At 40.4% G+C, this 20,896-nt stretch overlaps 1 protein-coding gene across 1 annotated transcript; it reads right to left on the reverse strand.

The window, feature by feature from the left end:
• Window positions 1-1,544: 1,544 nt before the first annotated feature.
• On the reverse strand, window positions 1,545-20,674 carry hnmt (histamine N-methyltransferase). Its single transcript, XM_088352843.1, has 7 exons — window positions 20,590-20,674; window positions 18,332-18,472; window positions 13,026-13,078; window positions 10,960-11,067; window positions 9,527-9,657; window positions 6,109-6,202; window positions 1,545-1,946 (listed from the first exon to the last, which is right to left on the reverse strand). The coding sequence occupies exons 2-7, from the start codon at window positions 18,466-18,468 to the stop codon at window positions 1,588-1,590; spliced, it is 882 nt and encodes a 293-aa protein (XP_088208969.1). The 5' UTR covers window positions 18,469-18,472; window positions 20,590-20,674; the 3' UTR covers window positions 1,545-1,587.
• Between the last annotated feature and the right edge of the window lie 222 nt (window positions 20,675-20,896).

Consider the following 20,896-nt stretch of genomic DNA (forward strand, 5'->3'; position numbering starts at 1 on the left):
GTGTGAAGCTGATTAATATCGCTACACAATATTCTCATCTCATCTCATTAGCTGCACCACTTATCCTCAGTAGGGTCGCGGGGGTGCTGGAGCCCATCCCAGTCATCTTCAGGCAGGGAACACCCTGAACTGGTTGCCAGCAAGTCGCAGAGCACACAGGGACAGACAATTCGCTCACTCATTCACACCTAAGGACAATTTGGACTGGCCAGTTAACCTAACATGCATGTTTTTGGAATGTGGGAGGAAGCCGGAGTGCCCGGAGGAAACCCACGCAAGCATGGGGAGAACATGCAAACTCCACACTGGAGGTTTGATCTCATGACCTCAGAGTTGTGCCGCACACGCGCTAACCACTGCTCCGCCGTGCTGTGCTGGTTGCATTCAATGTTTTGCAATTACGGTCAGCGGTAGCTTTGACTGATACATTTTTAAGCAAGTACCGTATGATACTACCGTAATACATCTAAGCGCGCGTCACCCCAGCCCTTGTTTATAACATGCGCCCTAACTTTGAGTTCTTTTTTTAGTTGTACCGGGGAGCCTCCCTTCCTATATTCCTTTCTTCTTACAGAGACGCTAACTATTAATCAAGATGGCCTTCGTTTTTAGTGCCGGGAAGCCCGCTCGAGAGCTTGCCTCCCTACAATTACAGAGATGCATTGTGTTAGAAAGTCTCACAATCCTTATTGTTCATTTATTATCCTCGTACGCCATCTAGCGACTAACATTATACACTGCATTTAACTAATACGATCCCAAAACTGTAAGTAAACCCCCAATGTAAATATCTCTTGCCTCTACATGCCCACACTTTCTTGTGTAAAGAATCTTTTTTGTTTTTTTTAATCCTTATAGTTATACGTGTAACTGGAGTGCCACGTCCAATTTCGTTGTCACAATATGTTCAACCATTTTGTAACAGTGATAATTGTCACGGTCGCCATGACGACCAGTATGCCACGCCCCCGAACTCAAGCTGAAGCAGATCAGCTGATTGCTGGTCTGCTACTTAAGGCTGGGTTGTGGGTTTGGCGGGCGCTGGCTCATTATATTTACACATTCCCCGGTCTGTTATGCCTTGTCCTGTTTTAGTTTTAAACATTGTCCGTTCTGTTATGCCTTGTCCTGTTTAGTTGAGTTGGAAGAAACAACTGTTTGTTTTGTCATGTCCCAGAGTTATGGACAACTTTTATTTTGTTAAATAAAACTTATGGATCGTCACGCAATTGAGTTCTCCCTTCCTGCCTCCTGCCTCCGTTCTGGTCCGGTCACCCCTTCCCTCCACCACGCCTCGTGACAGATAATAAAGGTATATTCTAATCTATTCTATTCTAAACATGTGATTCCTGTCTAAACCAATCAGATTTGTTTCTTGTGTTCATATGATCTCGTTTAATCCAATCAGATGTGTTGTTTCATTCTTGTGTTTTCCGATAAATGAGCCTCCTGCCATGGGTGGAGCGTGTTTTTCGTTCCTGAGGTGATTCTGGAAGCACGCGCCTCTGATGGAACGGCTGTCAAAAACCTGAATCTCTGACTCAGAGTGTGTTCTTTCCTTTATTCTGATACAATCTCAATTATCTATCACGGCGAATCAATGACGATGACCTCCAGGTTGTTATTGAAGACCACCTTCCCGTCGGCCTCCAGAGAACAGGCGGGGTCTCGCAGCAGTTTCAGGACGTCGGCTTTGAGTTGCTGCGATGCCGTTTGGCTGAAGCGGTCCACTTCTGTGAGGAAATCCAGCAGAAGCTCGCCCTTCTCGTCTCCTTCCGTGAAGCATTCGGTGATATCCATTTGCGAAGGCAGGACGTAGCTTTTGTATTGAAATCTCTCCGACTCCAGGAAGCTTTTTACGTCTGCCGTGGTCGTGCACTGGCTTATTTCGCAGACGCAGATCTGTTTTCGGAAGGTTTGCCATAATTTTCCCCAGCCGCTCTCACCTGGAAGAAGATCAGTGATAACCTCATGTTATATTCATACTGGGATTTTGCAGGGACACCAATAAAGTATATCTGGGAATTAAGTTGTGCGTTTTTAATCTTGTGGGTGCATTTATCGAGATATGATTTTTAGATCGAGACCAATGTTCCCTGTAATTTTCCTTACGGGTCTGAGCGTTCGCACAAAGTCGGTGAGCAGCGCTTGAAACGACAGTGAGCAACCATAATCCCAAGTGTGGCAACTAAGTCATTATCAAACATGTCCAAAACTTGACATCAAGTTACATTTTGCGGAGTTTCCGGCAATGCAAAATTATTTTTCTCTTTTGAATGAATTGACTCATGTACTATTGCAAAGCTTGTACGGCCTTCTTACAATTCTTTCACAAGATATCCATTTCTTTTTATTTCCTGATATATTTTGTCGCATAATATTAACATTTTTGGGGGCTTATTTAGTCGCTTGTAAGATACAGAATTTACATTTTTTAGTGGAAGTACAATGTTGGCAACAAGATTCACTTGATATAATTGAAAATTATTTGAATGCAAACTTTTTCATCTTTTTTCCGTGTTTTTTTTCTACCTTTTTTTAAATTCCTTTAAAAAAATCTCAATGTGTTTATTTTTTCCAAGCTGTTACTTTTTTCCTTTTGTTCTCTATTTACTTTTTCCTACATTTCTTTCTTCTCTTTTTTTCTGTCTTTTTTCTAAATTTTTCCTTCTTTTTTCTCTTCCTTTTGTTTTTATTTTTCTCAGCTTTTCACTACTTTTTCATTTGGGTATTTTTTTCTTTTTTGTTCTATTCCCCCTTTCCTTTAAGTCATTTTGTGCATCATTTTACACAATATTTGGTCATGTTGGGATTAAAGAAGCAAAAACAACCCGAAAGAGCCGGTTCCTTTTCGTGAGCCGAGCCGAAGAAGCCGGTTCCCCGACAAACTCTACTAACTTTACTCAACTTCGTTGTCCTTCGACTCGACTTCAAAATACCACATTTAGGACACAACCTCAGGGGAACCCGTGAATTTTTACCTTCATGCACTGTAACTTTGACTTGAGTCGCTTCTTAATTAGTAATTTTGAGCCCTCATTTTTATGCGCTGGCTAGATTTTCTTGTGCGCTGAGAATGTGCGAGCAGTGTGCAGCTTAGAGGGAACACTGATCGAGAGTAAATCGTGAAATTAAGTTCTTCTCATCACAAATTACCACTGAGAAACGCTCTCTTAATTCTTGCATGGCCCATAATAAATGTCTATAACTGATACGTAATCCTTGCACTAATACACATTTCATAGTGCCCTGTTTAGGTGTAACATGCACCTGTCCTCTTGGGGGCGACTTGTAGGAGGCGATGACGCTTTATAAGACACTGCTACACATACTAATGCTAAGTGCCGTAAATCCCGAGGGATGAAGAAATGCAGTGGCAAAGCGAAGCCACTAGAGAGCTGAGTCAGCTTCATTTTGAAGCAGAATTGTTGAGGAACATGGCAGTAATTTCAAGCATTTACAAGTACTTTACCCAAAATGGAAGCAATATTCAATCTTTGAAAAGACCATATTAAAATTCAAGTGTTTGTAAGGATTTCAAGTACCTGTATGAACTCTGGCAAATCTCATCTCATCTCATCTCATTAGCTGCACCGCTTACCCTCAATAGGGTCGCGGGGGTGCTGGAGCCCATCCCAGCAATCATCGGGCAGTGGGCAGGGGACACCCTCAACTGGTTGCCAGCCAATCGCAGGGCACACGGGGACAGACAACTCACCCGCTCATTCACACCTAGGGACAATTTGGACCGGCCAATTCACCTGAAATGCATGTTTTTGGAAAGCGGGAGGAAATCGGAGTGCCTGGAGGAAACCCACGCAAGCACGGGGAGAACATACAAACTCCGCACAGGAAGTCTGGAGCTGGATTTAAACCCACGCAGGAGGTTCCCATGACATGAACTGTGCCGCACATGCGCTAACCACTGCGCCGCCGTGCTGCCCAACTCTGGCAAATGTACCACAAAATTATAAGTGAAAAAATTGGATGACTTTTTTCAACTCTTGTGTATTGTTCGTAAATCCATTGCAAAATGGTCATCGTTTTTAGTTTATTTTTCTATTTAATATCATAAAGACGCTACCTTACTTACCACCGTTCGACTTACGTAAAACGGTACGAATATTTTTTCGGGATGTCGAAAAATATCCGGACATTGCTGTAAGTTATTTTTGTACTGTGTGCAGAACAGGACAGTACTGTAGTGCTTCTTTCAACCACTGGTGGTGCTGTGAGAGGACACCCTGCTTCTACCCCGAAGAAGAAATTTGCTTCCTCTTCCTAGTTCGTGTGTAAACATTCTATACTGTATCTCCAGCGCGCTAAGGTCTTCGACATTTTTATTGTTTAATATTGCGTGCATCCATTCAATATGGTTGGTGTAAAGTGTAAAGAAGAGGCGAGCTGTTTCTTTTGAAATGAAAGCGGAATAAGAAAGATTGATGCGGTTGAGAAAATGGTCGGAATGCTTTGTTTCGGCCCCTTTTTACCACGGAGGAGGACCTCTTGAAGCGCATCTTCCAAAAGTAAGTTAAACTCAACTTTACTTATCTTTAAGAAGCATATTATTGGATGAAATTTTTATTTTTGAGTACAAAACAATACAGGTGACTTATACGAGTTTAAACATGCTTATATAAAACCTTAAACATACATTCCATAGCACTGGAGCAACTAACGAACAAATTCAACTTACGAACGATCGTCCGGAATCTAATTCGTAAGTAGGGCAGCGTCTGTACTCTTATTATTTTCTATTTTATTTTATTGTTTGTTAATGCAACATCCATTGCAGCCTGGTCATCCTGGAAGGGGGGATTACCCCATGTGTGGTCCCATCACAAGGTTTCTTTATTTCCTCATAATGAGTTTACCTTTCCCTCATGTCGGTTTTAGATCAGGGGATGTTGTAATAATAGTCTGTAGTTTGCAATAGTCTGTGGTCTGTGCAGCCCTTTCAGACTCTTTGTGATTATGGGTGTCACAAATAAACATGACTTGAGGTGACTTGAGGTTTTTGAGTTTTTCCTTGCCCTCATGTAGGTTTTAGATCAGGGGACGGTGTCATAATAGTCTGTGATTTGCAATAGTCTGTGGTCTGTGCAGCCCTTTGAGACTCCTTGTGATTAAGGGCGATACAAATAAACATGACATGATTTGACTTTTACCGTTTTAGCAATGGAAATGCATACAGTGGAACCTCGGTTTTTGAACGCCTCTCAGTTCGAACAAATCGGAGTCCGTCCAAAAATTTTGAGAAATTCTTGCTTCGCTGTTCGGTCAAAAGATCGGAGTTCGAACGCCGGTAATGCCTGAGTGGGTACGCTATGGTGCGATGCTGAGCGGCGTACGGGTGTTTTAGCCCCTTATTATGCCTCCCAAGAAAGTCAGTGCAAGCAGCAAAGTTGCTACAGGTGAAAAAAGAAAAGTAGTGCGTACAACTATTGCATTTAAGAAAGAAATAATAGCAAAATATGAAGGTGTGCCAGTGTCTGATCTTGCTAGGGAATACCCCACCGTCCACCTGCGCCTTCTGCTGACCACCACAAAGGTAAGAAATCCTATTCATAATTATTTTCTTAATCCTTTTTTAAATTTTACACGTTAATGTTAGCATAATCTTTCTTACGGAAGATTACGATAACGCGAACGTACAATTAGCCGGGGTTAGCATTATGTTTACGTTGAACATTCAGGTAAACATTCAGGGTGTTGGAACGAAGCCGCCTTTCCAATGAACCGCTCACCACTTGTTGTGGAGACCCGGGTGCTAAATGACTTGTAAACGACCTGATTTTTTTATTTTTACACGTTCATGTTAGCGTAATCTTTCGTACGGAAGATTAAGATAACGCGAACGTACGATTAGCCTGGGTTAGCTTTATGTTTACGTTAAACATTCAAGGTAAACATTCAGGGTGTTGGAACGGATTAAAACGATTTACATTATTTTTAATGGGAAAAACGATTTCGGTGATCGAACAAATCGGTTCTCGAACAGGGTTCTGGAACGGATTATGGTCGAGAAACGAGGTTCCACTGTAGTTAGAGCCGTTTTCTTCAAAACAACTGTGACAGCACACAGATAAATGATAAAGGGCCCCTTACCAGACACAAGAATAATAAGAAGTTTCCCATTCTTCTCAAGGAGACTCCGGAAGAAACTGACGCTCGCTTCGACATCTTTGACATAGTAGAGCATCTGTGGATTTCATAACATTTCAAACGAGGGTTGTAAATAAGGGCATGGAACACTGCAGCTAAAACATTAATTTCCCAACTTTATATAGTGATCGGCAAAATGAAGCGAGGCTTCGAAGCCTGTGTCGACTAAGAGTGGGCGTGGCAAATGAAGCCCCGTCTCGAAAGCGTAGGGTCACGTGACCGCGAGAAAGAAGCCTCATTTTGGGACGAGCGCGACGAGCAGATTTGCTCACGTGACTAGGCTCGACCCATCGCTCGTCTTTGCATACTAGTTACTGAAGCCGGTGCAAACTACTGATAAGATTCTGCTTCTAATCGGCTTTTCTGATTGTTTTTGTTGCTTTCATCTATTTATTACCAATTATTATGGAACAGTGTAAACAAAATACAAATATTCATATTCAAATCCAGATACAAAAAATAATAATATTGGAAGAATACAGAGAGGAAGAAAATGGCGTCTGTATTATGTAGGAAAAGCAGGGTTGGGTAGGGTTACTTTAACTTGATTACTTTCAATGACTTTTGGATTACTCCAATACCAAATATGCTAATAAAAGACAAAAGAAACTAAATATGAATCAAATGATGACTCACAACATGTGGTAAGCTTTCTCTCCTGGCTTTGATCTCTTGGATCTCCGGCAAAACGAACATAAAATGCGACAGAAACAAAATGAAAAGAAATCCAAACAGCTTGCCAACATCATTTTTGCCGTTCCATGTATTCCGTTACTCCCCAAGCCTGCACAAAATTTAGTTTATTTTGTCATTAATGCATCTGCATCAACGACGGCGCCGACCAATCAGCCAGAGGCTTGGTCATGGGTCATGACTCCAATACCAAATATGCTAATAAAGGAGTCATTTTATTTATATTTAGTTTATTTTGTCTTTTATTAGCATATTTGGTATTGGAGTAATCCAAAAGTCATTGAAAGTAATCAAGTTAAGGTACCCTACCAAACCCTGAGCAAAAGGTAGAGGTAAGCAAAACAACACTGTTATGATTAGTGTTATTATATTAATATTACAATAATAAATATAATTATTAAAACTGTGATCAGTTGTTATTATTGTCATTATTGGTGACTGAATGATATTAAGTGATTACTAGCAATATAGAGTTAATAAAGGGGTAAAACTAAATTAATCTAGTAGTAGAAAAACAATGGGACACAGTTATTAGGGTGTAAGATTTAATAAGCGTATGCTTCTTCCCACTCCCTTTCGAACAAGTACGATAACATTGTTTGTGTTTTTTTTTTTTTTTTCAATTTGTTGTTTTGTTTTCGTTTTGTCAGGTTCGGAATAAAAGTTTCATTCATCCACTTTAAAAAAGGGGGAAAATAAAGCAAAAAGAAAAAGGGAAGGAGCAGAAAAGGAAACATAGGAAAAACAATACAGAAAAAAGAGAAAAGAGGAGAAAAGCTACAGAAGAAGAAGAAGAAAAATGAGGGTCCCTTTAATCGGTATTGTACCAATAATAATATTACATTATGAACATAATAAATTAAAAAAAAATTATTATGACACTAAGTGTTAAAGTCAACCATTGTTAAGACTATTTTGTGGCCATATTTACCCAAATAAAATACAGATAATGTTAAAATATTACCCGTGATAGTAGGAGCAAGTACTCACACGAGGCTCTCATGATGGTTCCAAGAGGAAAAAGAGACCGCCCCCAGGGGGGCGTGGTTTATTTCACGTCAGTGAAAACATTAAACACGACTTCAAAATAAGAGAATACAAGATTGATAAACGTACAAGAGATGCAATTAGACTGATTATTGAAACGTTACTTCATGTGTGTGTGTGTATGAGAAACATTGTTTTTATATTTAGTAATATAAAAACAAGCTAATTACCTTGAGACAGAAATTCAAGAGATTTACATTGAAAACCTGACACTAAGTTATTATACCATTTATGTTTTCACTTTACGGTAAAATGTAACTTATTTAAACTTTTTACTACGCAACTTAAATGTCAGGCAACCCTGTTTTAAGCACTTCATTTGTTGTCTAGTTTTGAAGTATTACTGTAGGGTTTTTTAAGTAGTTTATTTCTGAAGTTTTGTCGTTTTTTATAGTGTTACTGTAGTTTTATGTTTGTACTATTTTTGTAGTATTTCTGAAGTAATCTTTACGTAGTATTTCCACAGTAGGATTTTTGTAGTACTTTTGTTCTATTTCGAAAGTAGATTTTTTTTGTATATCTGTAGTATTTTCGTAGTATTTTTGTACTATTAAAGTCGTTTTGTGATTATAGTATCTTTGTAGTATCACTGTAGTATTATTTTTTTTTAGTATTTTTGTACTATCTCTGTTGTATTTTGTAGTATTTCCGTATAAGAATGTGTGTTGTATATCTGCAGCATTCCTGTAGTATTTTTTGTAGTACAGTGTTACTGTAGTATTAATTTTGGTAGTATTTTTGTGATATTTCCATTTGAAAATTCTTGTAGTATCGCTACAGGTGTAATTTGCAGTATTTCTGTTGTAATCCTCTTGTCGTAGTATTTTTGTATTAATATTTCCCCGGTAGTTTTTGTATATTATAGTATTATATATTGGTATTTTTTGAGTATTTCAGTAGAAATATCATTTCCAAAGCAGTAATTTAGTCGTATTCTTGTAGATTTTTTTGTAGTATTTCCATCATATTTTGTCACATTTCTTTAATATTTTTGTAATATTACTGTAGTTGTCGTTTTGTAGTATTTTTGGAGTGATAAAGTATTACTGTAGTAGTAGTATTGTAGTAATTCTATACGTTTTTTTTAATTTTCAGAATGAAAGCAAAATAATATATAAGGTCCCTGTTTTCAAGCCCTATATTTGATATTTAGATTTTTAGTTATTGTGTAGTATTTTTGTTGTATTTCTGTAGAAGTACCTTTGAGTGGACACACAAAGTGACAATGTGAGCCACCCAAAAAGTAAACTACTCTTGGGGGCCCCCTGCTGGTTGCGGGGCCCCAAGCAGCCGCTTAGCTCTCTTATCCCTTTGATTGAACACAATTATTTTATTAAATAAAAACGTATTCTTACATTATATGCCTGAATAGATGTCTTTACTTGTTGAAGGAAACCAAGTTATTAGCAATTATTATTGATTCTTCCAAAAAACTTTATTGCGACAACACACTAATACAGCTGCAATACTGCAGTTGTGCAGCAGAGGTCAGCAAAGAAACGAATGAAACACCGAGTACTAAAGCATTGCGTGACACAAATCATCTCATTGGTTCATAAGGCTTCACTTTGCCCATCACTAACTGTAAAACAGGACATTCCATATTGTCCCCAGCACTGACCTGAATCATGTGAATGAAGTCAGCTTTCTTTCTCGTCTCCTTTAACTTCCATTGCTCCTCAAACTCGGAGGCCGTCATCTTGTTCCATTTAAATGTGATGTAGTCCAAATCAGGCTTTTGGGACACCAATACTAGATGGTTGGATGTAAAATGTGGAGTTGAAATAAGTGATATTTCATCATGCTTTTTTACTTCTAATCAGAGAGAATATTTCAGGTTCAGGATAGGAAACCAATCAAATTGCAGAAGTCTAAAACCGTTCCTATTTAAATGTAATGTAATATTTTATACAAAGAGTCACGCCAAGTAATAAGTTAAAATTGTGACTTATTTTAGATATTAGAGTGAGGACTTGAGACTTGCTATACTTCTTGTGCACACAGTTGTTCTAATCTATCCATTATTTGCACCGCTTATCCTCGGTAGGGTCACGGGGGTGCTGGAGCCCATCTCAGCTATCTTCGGGCAGTAGGGGACACCCGGAACTGGTTGCCAACAAGTCGCAGGGCACACAGAGACAGAAAACTCACTCACTGACATTTTTGGTATGTGGGAGGAAACCGGAGTCCCCGGAGGAAAACCACGCAGGCACAGGGAGAACAGGCAAACTCCACAAAGGGAGGCTGCGGTAGCTGGACCTGAACCCTTAACTGCTGAACCGTGGGGCTGCGCGCTAACCACCAAGCCGCCATGCATGTTTTTGGAATGTGGAAGGAAACCGGCATGCACGGAGGAAACCGACACAGGCACAGGGACAACATGCAAACTCCACACGAGGAGGCTGCTGTAGCTGGACATGAACCCCTAAGGGGACACAGACAGACAACTAACGCGCTCATTCACACCCAGGGACAATTTGCTTAGGCCAAATAACCCGACAAGCATGTTTTGGGAATGTGGGAGGAAATCAGAGTGCCCAGAGGAAACCCACGTAAGTACGGGGAGAACATGCAAACTCCACACAGGCAGGCGAAGCCCCCCCCTTTAGAAGATTTAAATAACAAAAAAAATTGCCAGTGTCTTTTCTTCTGAATTGTTGGATGGCTGACTTCTTCCATTCTCGACGAGGTCTTAGCGGCTAATAATGCTAACAAGCTAGTACGTTTAGCGAGACGTAATATATCCGAAGGCCAACATTGGCTAGCAGCATTAACGGCAAAGAACTGAAATCTCATTGGATTAGAGAGAGATGGACACATTCCAGCCCAATCAAATTTCAGTATACTGAATTCCGTGTCACCCAGACATTGTATGAGGAATTGTTGCCCCGACTCAAGTGATTTGAAAATAAAAGTACGCTTTAAGAATCAATAAGTGAAGTATACATACTATCTTAAACTTAAAATACGTAAACTATGGAAAAAGTGAAAGTGAAAAAGTCGGAATTCCGACTATAGTCGGAAAAATCACGTCCCTGTATGTAGGAGATTTACCTTTGTAGCTATGTAGCTGCTGGCTGCTTGGCTCTACTACTTCGTAGTCCACCATAGCCCCGGGATGCTTCAGGCGAAGCTCGGAGAACATCTCCAGGTCGATACGACCTGAGGCCAAACATTGCATACCAAGTTGTGAGGGAAAGACACTGAGAACGTTTACATGCAGGCGATAGTTTCAGAACGGTCTTTATCGTCATTGATAACAACGTAGTGAACATAGTTGACATTGAGATTAGACGTGGCAATCCAAGACTTTGAAGAGAAAAATACGATCAACAAAGAATTTTAGGAGGTTATCTTCGCAGATTTTGAACGGAATTGTCGTTATTGTCATTGATATCAACGTATCATGCATTGTGTTCTGAGCGGACAACACACAGCAAGTACTATCAGGGGCAGGTTAGGGAGGGTTTTGTGTTTTGGGTGGACGTGAATTTCTGTGTGTGCTGTCAGTGAAACGGCCCGAGAGGGCGTCGCGCAGGTCAATGTGTCAACCTCCCAAAAAACAAACTGCGTAGTATGGCTACAGCTGAGCTAGTATTTTAGCGGCTTGCTACGTTGAAAGGAAAATTCATCAAATAAACTGGACTCTAAGGAAAGTCAGAAGAGCCCAACGAAATGGTGATTACCACTGGGTGCTTTGCGGATTGTTATCTGGTCCAGGAAGCGACTGAGGCAATGGCGAGGCTGCACAACCAGCCTACTGCAATGGCTATGCTATGTAACAACTCTTACAAGCTACCCCTCAGAGCTTTTATTTCACAAACTTCAGATCTATTATCTTTAAAACCAATGACCTGGAGCTAAAACTTGTAGGAAACTGCTACATTCGAGACGATTGTATTAAAATCATCGCAGAGACGTGTTTCATTTCGAGGTTACCTGATGCTAGCGTACAGCTAGCCAGCTGCTCTTTAGATTGCCTTATTGCAATTGACAGGAGAAGCCCTCCAGTTTTGTTGTACTTATGTATGATGGCAATAAAGACCATTCATTCAGATGCAATTTTGTGTTTTTATATGTAAATCTGTATTTGTTATTTTGTACAGTCAGATACTCTCAGTCGGTACAGCCGTCATCTCGAGATAAGCTTGACCTTGTTGGCTTTTATGAACGTGTGACCCTACTTTGTGGATTTTGACTTTTCGCGGTGGGTACTGATCTTCGTTAATCGCGATGATTACTGAATTGGACTTCTGGAGCAATCAGAAAGTATCATTAGAGACGAACGATAGATTCATGGTGTTTGCGAGTGTTTCGATTGCAAGAGCGATACGAGAGAAACGCCATTACGCAAATTGATTATTGGGTTTTAGCGTTAAATTTTCAACATTGAAAAAAGGAAGATTTCATTCACAAAATTCAACAAAGTACCATTTTTTTACAGTTGTGTGTTTAAAAGATGTGATGCTAGCATGGCTAAACTTACACTATATATGGATGGATACAACTGTAGCATGTTCCCCTTGGGGGCTGAAAATGAAACGGAATTGTCACGGAGGAATAAACTAAAACAAAAGTGTTTTTTTTAGTGAGTACGCTGGGATTAGTTTGTATCAATCATCTCTTTACTACAAGTCCCATAATGCTTTGTTTTATCCCAAATGTATGTATGAGTAATCAGAAAACGTAAGGAGAAACCATACCATTGCAATCCAAAAACTAGCAGTTTGTAGCTGTAAGTTTTTACATGGCTTTAAATGTTTGGAATACAAGTAAAATTGTATTTCTTATCAGATTATTGCTTGCATGTTCTCTCAACGTAACTCTGGAATTTCCTGTCTAAACAAGTGTGTCCTCATTCTATCGACAAGCTCTGACTATTCCACGACAATGTAAGCCTACCAAGTGATCCAATCAGTTTGTCTTTGGCTGGAGGTTCAAGATTCATTTCACAACAAAGCCGATGAATCAATTCATTTATTGCTAAGGCAATTAAGGACAACGGAGCCTTACTGATAAAAGAATGTTCTCACCTTAGTCGACCTATGTAAAAGTCACTCGGTTTTATAGCGTGTAATTAAATGTGAAAGTGGAACGAAGGTGAAAAAGCGATCTCTTACCGTCACCGCATCCGACACCAATCACATTGAGTTGGGGCTTCCCGTTTCCAATGCTGTGGAAAGACCCCAAAAAATAATAAGATGGTGAATGCATTTACCGTATTTTCCGCACTATAAGGCGCACCTAAAAGCCTTTATTTTTTTCAAAAGCTGACCATGCGCCTTATAATACAGCTCGCCTTATATATGGATCAATATTAAGTCGCAAAGTCTTGCAACTAAAGCAGCAGCCGCCGACTCGATTTCCCCCCGAACGCCAAGTAGTCCGCGGTGTATGCTGGGATTTATATACCGGCGTTTCATTGGCTAACCAATGTGTCAATCATCAGTTGACTCGATCACTATTGGCTAAAGTTATTCGGAGGTCAAGGGGAGGATCCTTTTTATCATTTACAGGCTGGCATTGGCTTAAACGACAAAACAAAGCCTGCAATTGGCCCAAAAAGACGTGTCAATCATCAGTTGAATCGATCACTATTGGCTAAAGTTATTCGGAGGTCAAGGGGCGGATCCTTTTTATTATTTACAGGCTGGGATTGGCTTAAATGGCAAAACAAAGCCTGCAATTGGCCGAAAAAGATGAATGCGTATAGCACGTGGCTGACGGCATACAGAAAGCATTTTTTTTAGTATTTTGTATTTGTAAATATTTTATTCTCCTGGATTTACTAAACTCACGGATATAAGAGGACCACGGCTGCACATTATTATGAACACAACGACTTCGATGAGCTACTCCGGCTTTCTATATTATCCCTGTATCTTGTTTCAGACTGAACTCGATGTTTCTGTGATAAGCGGTGCAGATAATGGATGGAATGGAGTGTCTGTTTTTAAATTAAACTCAATTCCAAGTGTTTATTGTCATATATACAGTAAAGTTGCGAGCGAAAAAGAAAATAGAAACTAAGGAATGGTTGGCATTTCTTGAATCCCAAGACTTTAACTTTCCGAATGATGGAACGATGCATTTGAGTGACATCGTACGGACACCGCATCCGCACGTGTTCTCGACACGTATTTGCGTCTTTGCAAGCTTTGGGAATGTTAAGGGGGTAATAAGTTGGACTGAACCATCTGACTGTTTTGTCGACGTTCCCATTGTAGCGCCTTATAATCCGGTGCGTCTTGTGTATGTCAAAAATAGGACCAAAAACTATTTTTTCGGTGCGCCCTATAACCCGGTGCGCCTTATAGTGCGGAAAATACGGTATATAGCAATGAAGACCTCCCAAAGCGCTTTACAATGTGCTTCACACTTACCCATTCACACACACACTCACACACCAAAAGGGAGTCAGCCATTCAAGGCACCTACCTGCTGATTCAGTGTCTTGCCCAAAGACACTTCAACATATAACAGGGATAAGCTGGGAATCGAACCTGGGACCTCTTGATCCCAAGACTAAGCTAATGCTTATCTTAACGATCTTAATGTAATCCGTGAACTAGCTATATATTGCAACTGAGGATAACCAGGGTTATTACACCTTTCTCATGGCCAAAATCAAATACTTTTTAAAGACCCTCAAAACCATTTTTTTAAATATCTCCAGTCACATTAAAACCTCAGTGCGTAATATTTGACCACTAGATGGCACTGTATTGTCCAATGTGAACGAAAACCAGTGCCATAGAGAAAAGCGTAGCAGCAAGTTGCCAGACAAACATGGTGGCGACCTTAGGTAGGGGTTCCACTATGTAAAATGAATACAAATTTCTCTACCTATAGATCTTTTTCTAATATTAAGAGTTAGTTCATGTATTTTCTCCTAGTATTAAATAAATTAAAAAATATTTTTCTGAATGAAATGTTTATTTTGTACGACAAAAATGCACTAAATATTACACACTGTCCCTTTAAAAGAAGAAATCCGGAATGAATAATGTATTTTACGTACAGGGTTGGGTAGGGTTACTTTAACTGGATTACTTTCAATGACTTTTGGATGACTCCAATACCAAATATGCTAATAAAAGACAAAAGAAACTAAATATGAATCAAATGATGACTCACAACACGTGGTAAGCTTTCTCTCCTGGCTTTGATCTCTTTGATCTCCGGCAAAACTATAAATAAATCCAAACAGCTTGCCGACATCATTTTTGCCGTTCCATGTATTCCGTTACTCCCCAAGCCTGCACAAAATTTAGTCATTTTATTCATATTTAGTTTCTTTTGTCTTTGATTAGCATATTTGGTATTGGAGTAATCCAAAAGTAATTGAAAGTAAACCAGTTAAAGTAACCCTACTCAACCCTGTTTACCTACCTAGAAATATAGAGTATCTATAATTTACATATGCGTGGATGTGCACTCATCAAGACATAATTCTTAGAGTAAAACTATAATATATACCGTATTTTCCGCACTATAGGGCGCACCCCCAAAAAATAGTTTTTGGTCCTACATCTTCCATAGATAAGGCGCACCGGATTATAAGGCGCTACACTAGGAACGTCGACAAAACAGTCAGATAGTTCAGTCCAACTTATTACCCCCTTAACATTCCCAAAGCTTGCAAAGAAGCAAATACGTGTCGTAGACACGTGCGGATGCGGTGTCCGTATGATGTCACTCAAATGCATCGTTTCAAATATCATTCGGAAGGTTAAAGTCTCGGGATTCAAGAAATGCCAACCATTCCTTAGTATCTATTTTCTTTTTCGCTCGCAACTTTACTGTGCATATGACAATAAACACTTGGAATTGAGTTTAATTCACTCAACTCATCACAGCAACATAAAGATCGTTCTAAAACAAGATACCGGGAAAATATAAAGCCGCATAGCTCACCTAAGTTCTCACCTTCAATAATGATACGCAATCATGGTCTTCAACCGTGAGTGAAGTAAATCCAGGAGAGTAAAATATGTACAAATACAGACTAATGAAACATGTTTCTTTATGGCGTACTTTAGCCAGCTTGCTAAGCTTGCTACTCTATTGCTAAACTCGGCCAATTGCAGGGTTTGTTTTGGCCATCTAGCCAATCCGAGGCTCCGAATAACTTCAGCCAATAGCGATCGATTTAACGGATGATTGACACATCTTTTTTGGCCAATTGCAGGGTTTGGTTTCGGCCCTCTAGCCTATCCGAGGCTCCGAATAACTTTAGCCAATAGTGATCGATTCAAATGATGATTGACACATTGGTTAGCCAATGAAACGCCGGTAAATAAATCCCAGCATACACCGCGGACTACTTTGCGTTCGGGTGAAAATCTAGTCGGCGGCTGCAAGTTAGTTGCAAGACTGCGAATTAATTTTGTTCCATAAATAAGGCGCACTGTATTATAAGGCGCATGGTCAGCTTTTGAAAAAAATTAAGACTTTTAGTTGCGCCTTATAGTGCGGAAAATACGGTACTATAATATATTTGTGGATCTGAACAATACTTGTGTAAATATTTTTTAGACAAATCTCTTCCTATAAAAGTGTTATGTAAAAAGACAGTAATATGTATCTTATATTTTCAGTTGCAGGAAGTTACTACTGGGAAACACAACCTTAATATTTTTGCATGTCCCATAATAAATGTCCCTAGTTGATATATAATCCTTTACAGTGCCCTGTTTAGATGTAGCATGCACCTGTCCTGTAGGGGGCGACAACGCCTCATAAGACCATGTCATTCCAACTAATGCCAGCTGCCGTTAATGACAAGGGAAGAAGAAATTCAATGGACAAGCAAAGGCACTGAAGAGCAGTATTGGTGTTATTTTTAAGCGGACTTGAGTAGAAACATGGAGATCATTTTAAGAATCTTCAAGTGCTCGGTGGCCTTGGGGGTATGGCGCCCGCCCCAAGACTGGGAGGTTGTGGTTCAAGCCTCGGCCGAGTCTACCTAAGACTTAAACATTGGTACCCGTTGCCTTCCTGCTTGGCGTTCAGCATTAAGGGTTGGAATTGGGGGGTTTGGTCACCTAATGACTCCCAACACCTCAGTTGGGTTGAGCGAGGGGGCTGGGAATCCCCTCCTCTAAATCAATCTCCCAAAAAGATTCAGAAATTACTATAGCCACCTCCCACTAGGCTAGGGGGATATGGCTGTGGTATATATACCGTATTTTCCGCACTATAAGGCGCACCTAAAAGCCTTTATTTTTTTCAAAAGCTGACCATGGGCCTTATAATACAGTGCGCCTTATATATGGATCAATATTAAGTCGCAAAGTCTTGCAACTAAGGCAAGCAGCAGCCGACTAGATTTTCCCCCGAAGGCGAAGTCGTCCGCGGTGTATGCTGGGTTTTATATACCGGCGTTTCATTGGCTAACCAATGTGTCAATCATCATTTGAATCCATCACTATTGGCTAAAGTTATTCGGAGGTAAAGGGGGCAGATCCTTTTTATCATTTACAGGCTCGCATAGGCTAAAGGGGCGAAACAAAGCCTGCAATTGGCCGAAAAAGATGAATGTGAATTACAGGTTGGGTTGCACTACGGCATAGAGAAAACAATTTTTACTATTCTGTATTTGTAAATATTTTACTCTCCTGGATTGACTACACTCACGGTTGTAAGAAGACCATGGTTACGTATCATTATTGAAGGTGATGGCTGCAAGAGAACTTAGGTGAGCTATGTGGCTTTATATTTTCCCGGTATCTTGTTTTAGAACGATCTTGATGTTTCTGTGATGAGTCTATTTTTAAACTCAATTCAATTCAAAGTGTTTATTGTCATATGCACAGTAAAGAACCCTGTTTCCCTGCACAATAAAATTCTTACTTTGCTGTCCACACAGTTGCGAGCGAAAAAGAAAATAGAAACTAAGGAATGGTTGGCATTTCCTGAATCCCAAGACTTTACCCTTCCGAATGCTATTTGGAACGATGCATTTGAGTGACATCGTACGGACACCGCGTCCGCACGTGTCTACGATACGTATTTGCTTCTTTGCAAGCTTTCGGAATGTTAAGGGGGTAATAAGTTTGACTGAACGATCTGACTGTTTAGTCCACGTTCCCATTGTAGCACCTTATAATCCGCTGCGCCTTATGTATGGAAAATATAGGACCAAAAACTATTTTTTGGGGGTGCACCCTATAACCCGGTGCGCCCTATAGTGCGGAAAATACGGTATATAACAAGCACTTTGCCTAAAATCTAAGTACTTTAAACACAATATTAAAATTCAAGCATTTTCAAGGACTTCAAGCACCTGCAGGAACCTTGAATGACATTTGAGACATGTTTAAATGGTTTGCAGAAACAAAGGACAAATAAGAACTCTCAAAACAAGAGTCAAACTTCAGCCTTCATCATTCAACCGAGAGTTTTAGTATGGAAACCGGATCACCTGGCAAAGATTTCCGGCAGGATATTATGAATAAAGTCCTTCATGCACTGATGTTCAGAGGAGCGTTCCAGGAAAAGATGGAAGGCCTTCTGGTACCGGTCATCATCATAAACCAAACTCCGCAGTGGAGATGCCATGTTACTGTCAGGCAGAGCAAAAAAAAAAACATCATCGGAATACTCTCACAAATGTGACATTTATTTTATATACAAAGAGTCTAAACACTTTGATGTTGAGGAAATCCATATTAGAAATGTCAGGATAATCTCACTTGAGAGATAATCTCTTGTATACAGGGTTGGGTAGGGTTACTTTTGCTGGGTTCCTTTCAGCTCCTCCCATGGGCATGCCAATGAAGCCCGACGTGAGCCCCTCCACCTCGCCGCGATGTCTGGAAAACTCAAAACAGCGGAGAGCATTTCTCAAACAATGCCTGCCGTCCTCCGTCATCAGGGCCTTTCTGCGTCGACCGCTGCGGTCCACTTCATGCCGATATGAATTCTTAGCCTATCTTTAGTTGGATCCCCTAACCATTGGGGTCGAAGAAAAACGCTTTACTGTGGTGTGTCTTGGGCAAGTACAGCCTGGTGTCATCTGTCCCTCTTCAAGCCAACATATGTTTCTTTGCGGTAGGTTGGATCCCTTAACCACTATGGTCATTGGTGCACCATTTCCTGCAGTGTATCTTGGGAAAGTACAGCCTGGTGACACCCATCCCTCTCCAGGTCAACAAATATTTCCAGCCAGTCTTGAACCAGTGGCCCTCCGCATGTTAGGTAAATGTGCTAACCACTGCCCCAATGGTCCATTTCATGCCGAAATGAATTCTTGGCCTTTTCTTTAGTCGGATCCCATAACCATTGTAGTCGTAGGTATACCATTTTCTCTGGTGTGTCTTGGGCAAGTACAGCCTGGTGGCGTCCGTCCCTCTCCAAGCCAAAATATGTTTCTCTGTGGTAGGTTAGATCCCTTAACCAGGGTCGTTGGGGCACCATCACCTGCGGTGTGCCTTGGGCAAGTAGAGCCTGGTGGCACCCATCCCTCTCCAGGCCAACAAATGTTTCCAGACAGTCTCGAACCACTGACCCTTCGCATGTTAGGCAAATGTGCTAACCACTGCCCCAATGGTCCATTTTATGCCGAAACGAACTCTAGGCCTTTTTCTTTAGTTGGATCCTATAACAATTGAAGTCGTAGGTAGACCATTTCCTGTGGTGTGTCTTGGGCAAGTACAGCCTGGAGGCGTCCGTCCCTCTTCAAGCCAACATATGTTTCTCTGTGGTAGGTTAGATCCCTTAACCAGGGTCCTTGGGGCACCATTTCCTGCAGTGTATCTTGGAAAAGTACAGCCTGGTGGCACCCATCCCTCTCCGGGCCAACACATGTTTCCAGCCAGTCTCGAACCAGTGACCCTTCGCATGTTAGGCAAATGTGCTAACCACTGCCCTAATGGTCCATTTCATGCCGAAATAAACTCTTGGCCTTTTTCTTTAGTTGGATCCTATAACCATTGAAGTCGTAGGTAGACCATTTCCTGTGGTGTGTCTTGGGCAAGTATAGACTGGTGGCGTCCGTCTCTCTCTTTCGACAGGGGAACTTTAGCGTTTGAGGCAAGTGTGCAAACCACTGCACCACAGAAACACCAGTATGTGATTAAATTAAAGAGGCCAATGTTAAACATTCAAAAGAAAGACATTTTTGAGCGTGATAATAAAAGTATCTTATCTTTTTAACCAACTTAATAGACCTTTGAACACGCTACGCATAGAAAATGACCTGTTGTAAGGTGAGCTTATAATGCGCATGCGCAGTGTAGCGTAAAAAAAAAAACACTTCACATTATTGTCATATATTTGCTTATTTTTACTAACTTAAAGTATTATCAGAACACGTATAGCGACAGCATTACATTTATTACATTATCTATCTTTTTTATCTAACCAACGAGAATGACAACAGAACTCACACCCGGTGATGACGTCATCACTTCCGGATTTTACTCGATGAATATTCAACCTCTGCAAGAGTTTGTTTATTTTGCTTGATCAATCCAAATAATTCCAGTAGATTTTTCTAAACGGGTTAGCATAATGAAGTGCGCGACGTTTACGTAGAAAGAGACGAAAAAGGACGTAACAAAAAAGGCACAACGTGCAGGAAAGGTGCAATAACCTGCACGTATGTACTTATTTTGATGTGCATACACGCAACGATCGATTTCGATTGATGCATACATATAATAATATGAATGCACTTACTGCTTGGGGCTGTGTGTCCAATCTCGCGTAGTCCTGGTGGCGAATGTCCTGGAGGGATGAAAATGGACCCTCCCACCGATTTGTGCTGCACTGCTCAAGATTGAACGCTAAGAGGAAGCAGAACTCTACTTGGAGAAATGCATGAAGAATTTTGCAGGTTGCTCGTACAATAAGTCTATAATGATAATTCAACATGTATGAGTTACTTTATATCACATTTAAGAAGTGAGCAGGTACTCTTAAAACTTGAGAAGTACCACAGTATATGTTTTGTATCTTGAAGGCTTTGGTATAGCTTATAAATGAT

Source organism: Urocampus carinirostris, chromosome 14, assembly GCF_059441175.1.
Source record: "Urocampus carinirostris isolate Australia breed hairy pipefish chromosome 14, RoL_Ucar_1.0, whole genome shotgun sequence".
NCBI lineage: Eukaryota > Metazoa > Chordata > Actinopteri > Syngnathiformes > Syngnathidae > Urocampus > Urocampus carinirostris.

Excerpts from the sequence above, each read along its gene's own strand:
- hnmt (XM_088352843.1), bottom strand. The coding sequence starts at position 18,468 with ATGGCATCTCCACTGCGGAGTTTGGTTTATGATGATGACCGGTACCAG. Across the intron at positions 9,658-10,959 it reads GCAGCTACATAGCTACAAAG|TATTGGTGTCCCAAAAGCCT; the intron begins GTAAATCTCCTA and ends CCAACCATCTAG. Across the intron at positions 1,947-6,108 it reads TCTTATTATTCTTGTGTCTG|GTGAGAGCGGCTGGGGAAAA; the intron begins GTAAGGGGCCCT and ends ATCTTCTTCCAG.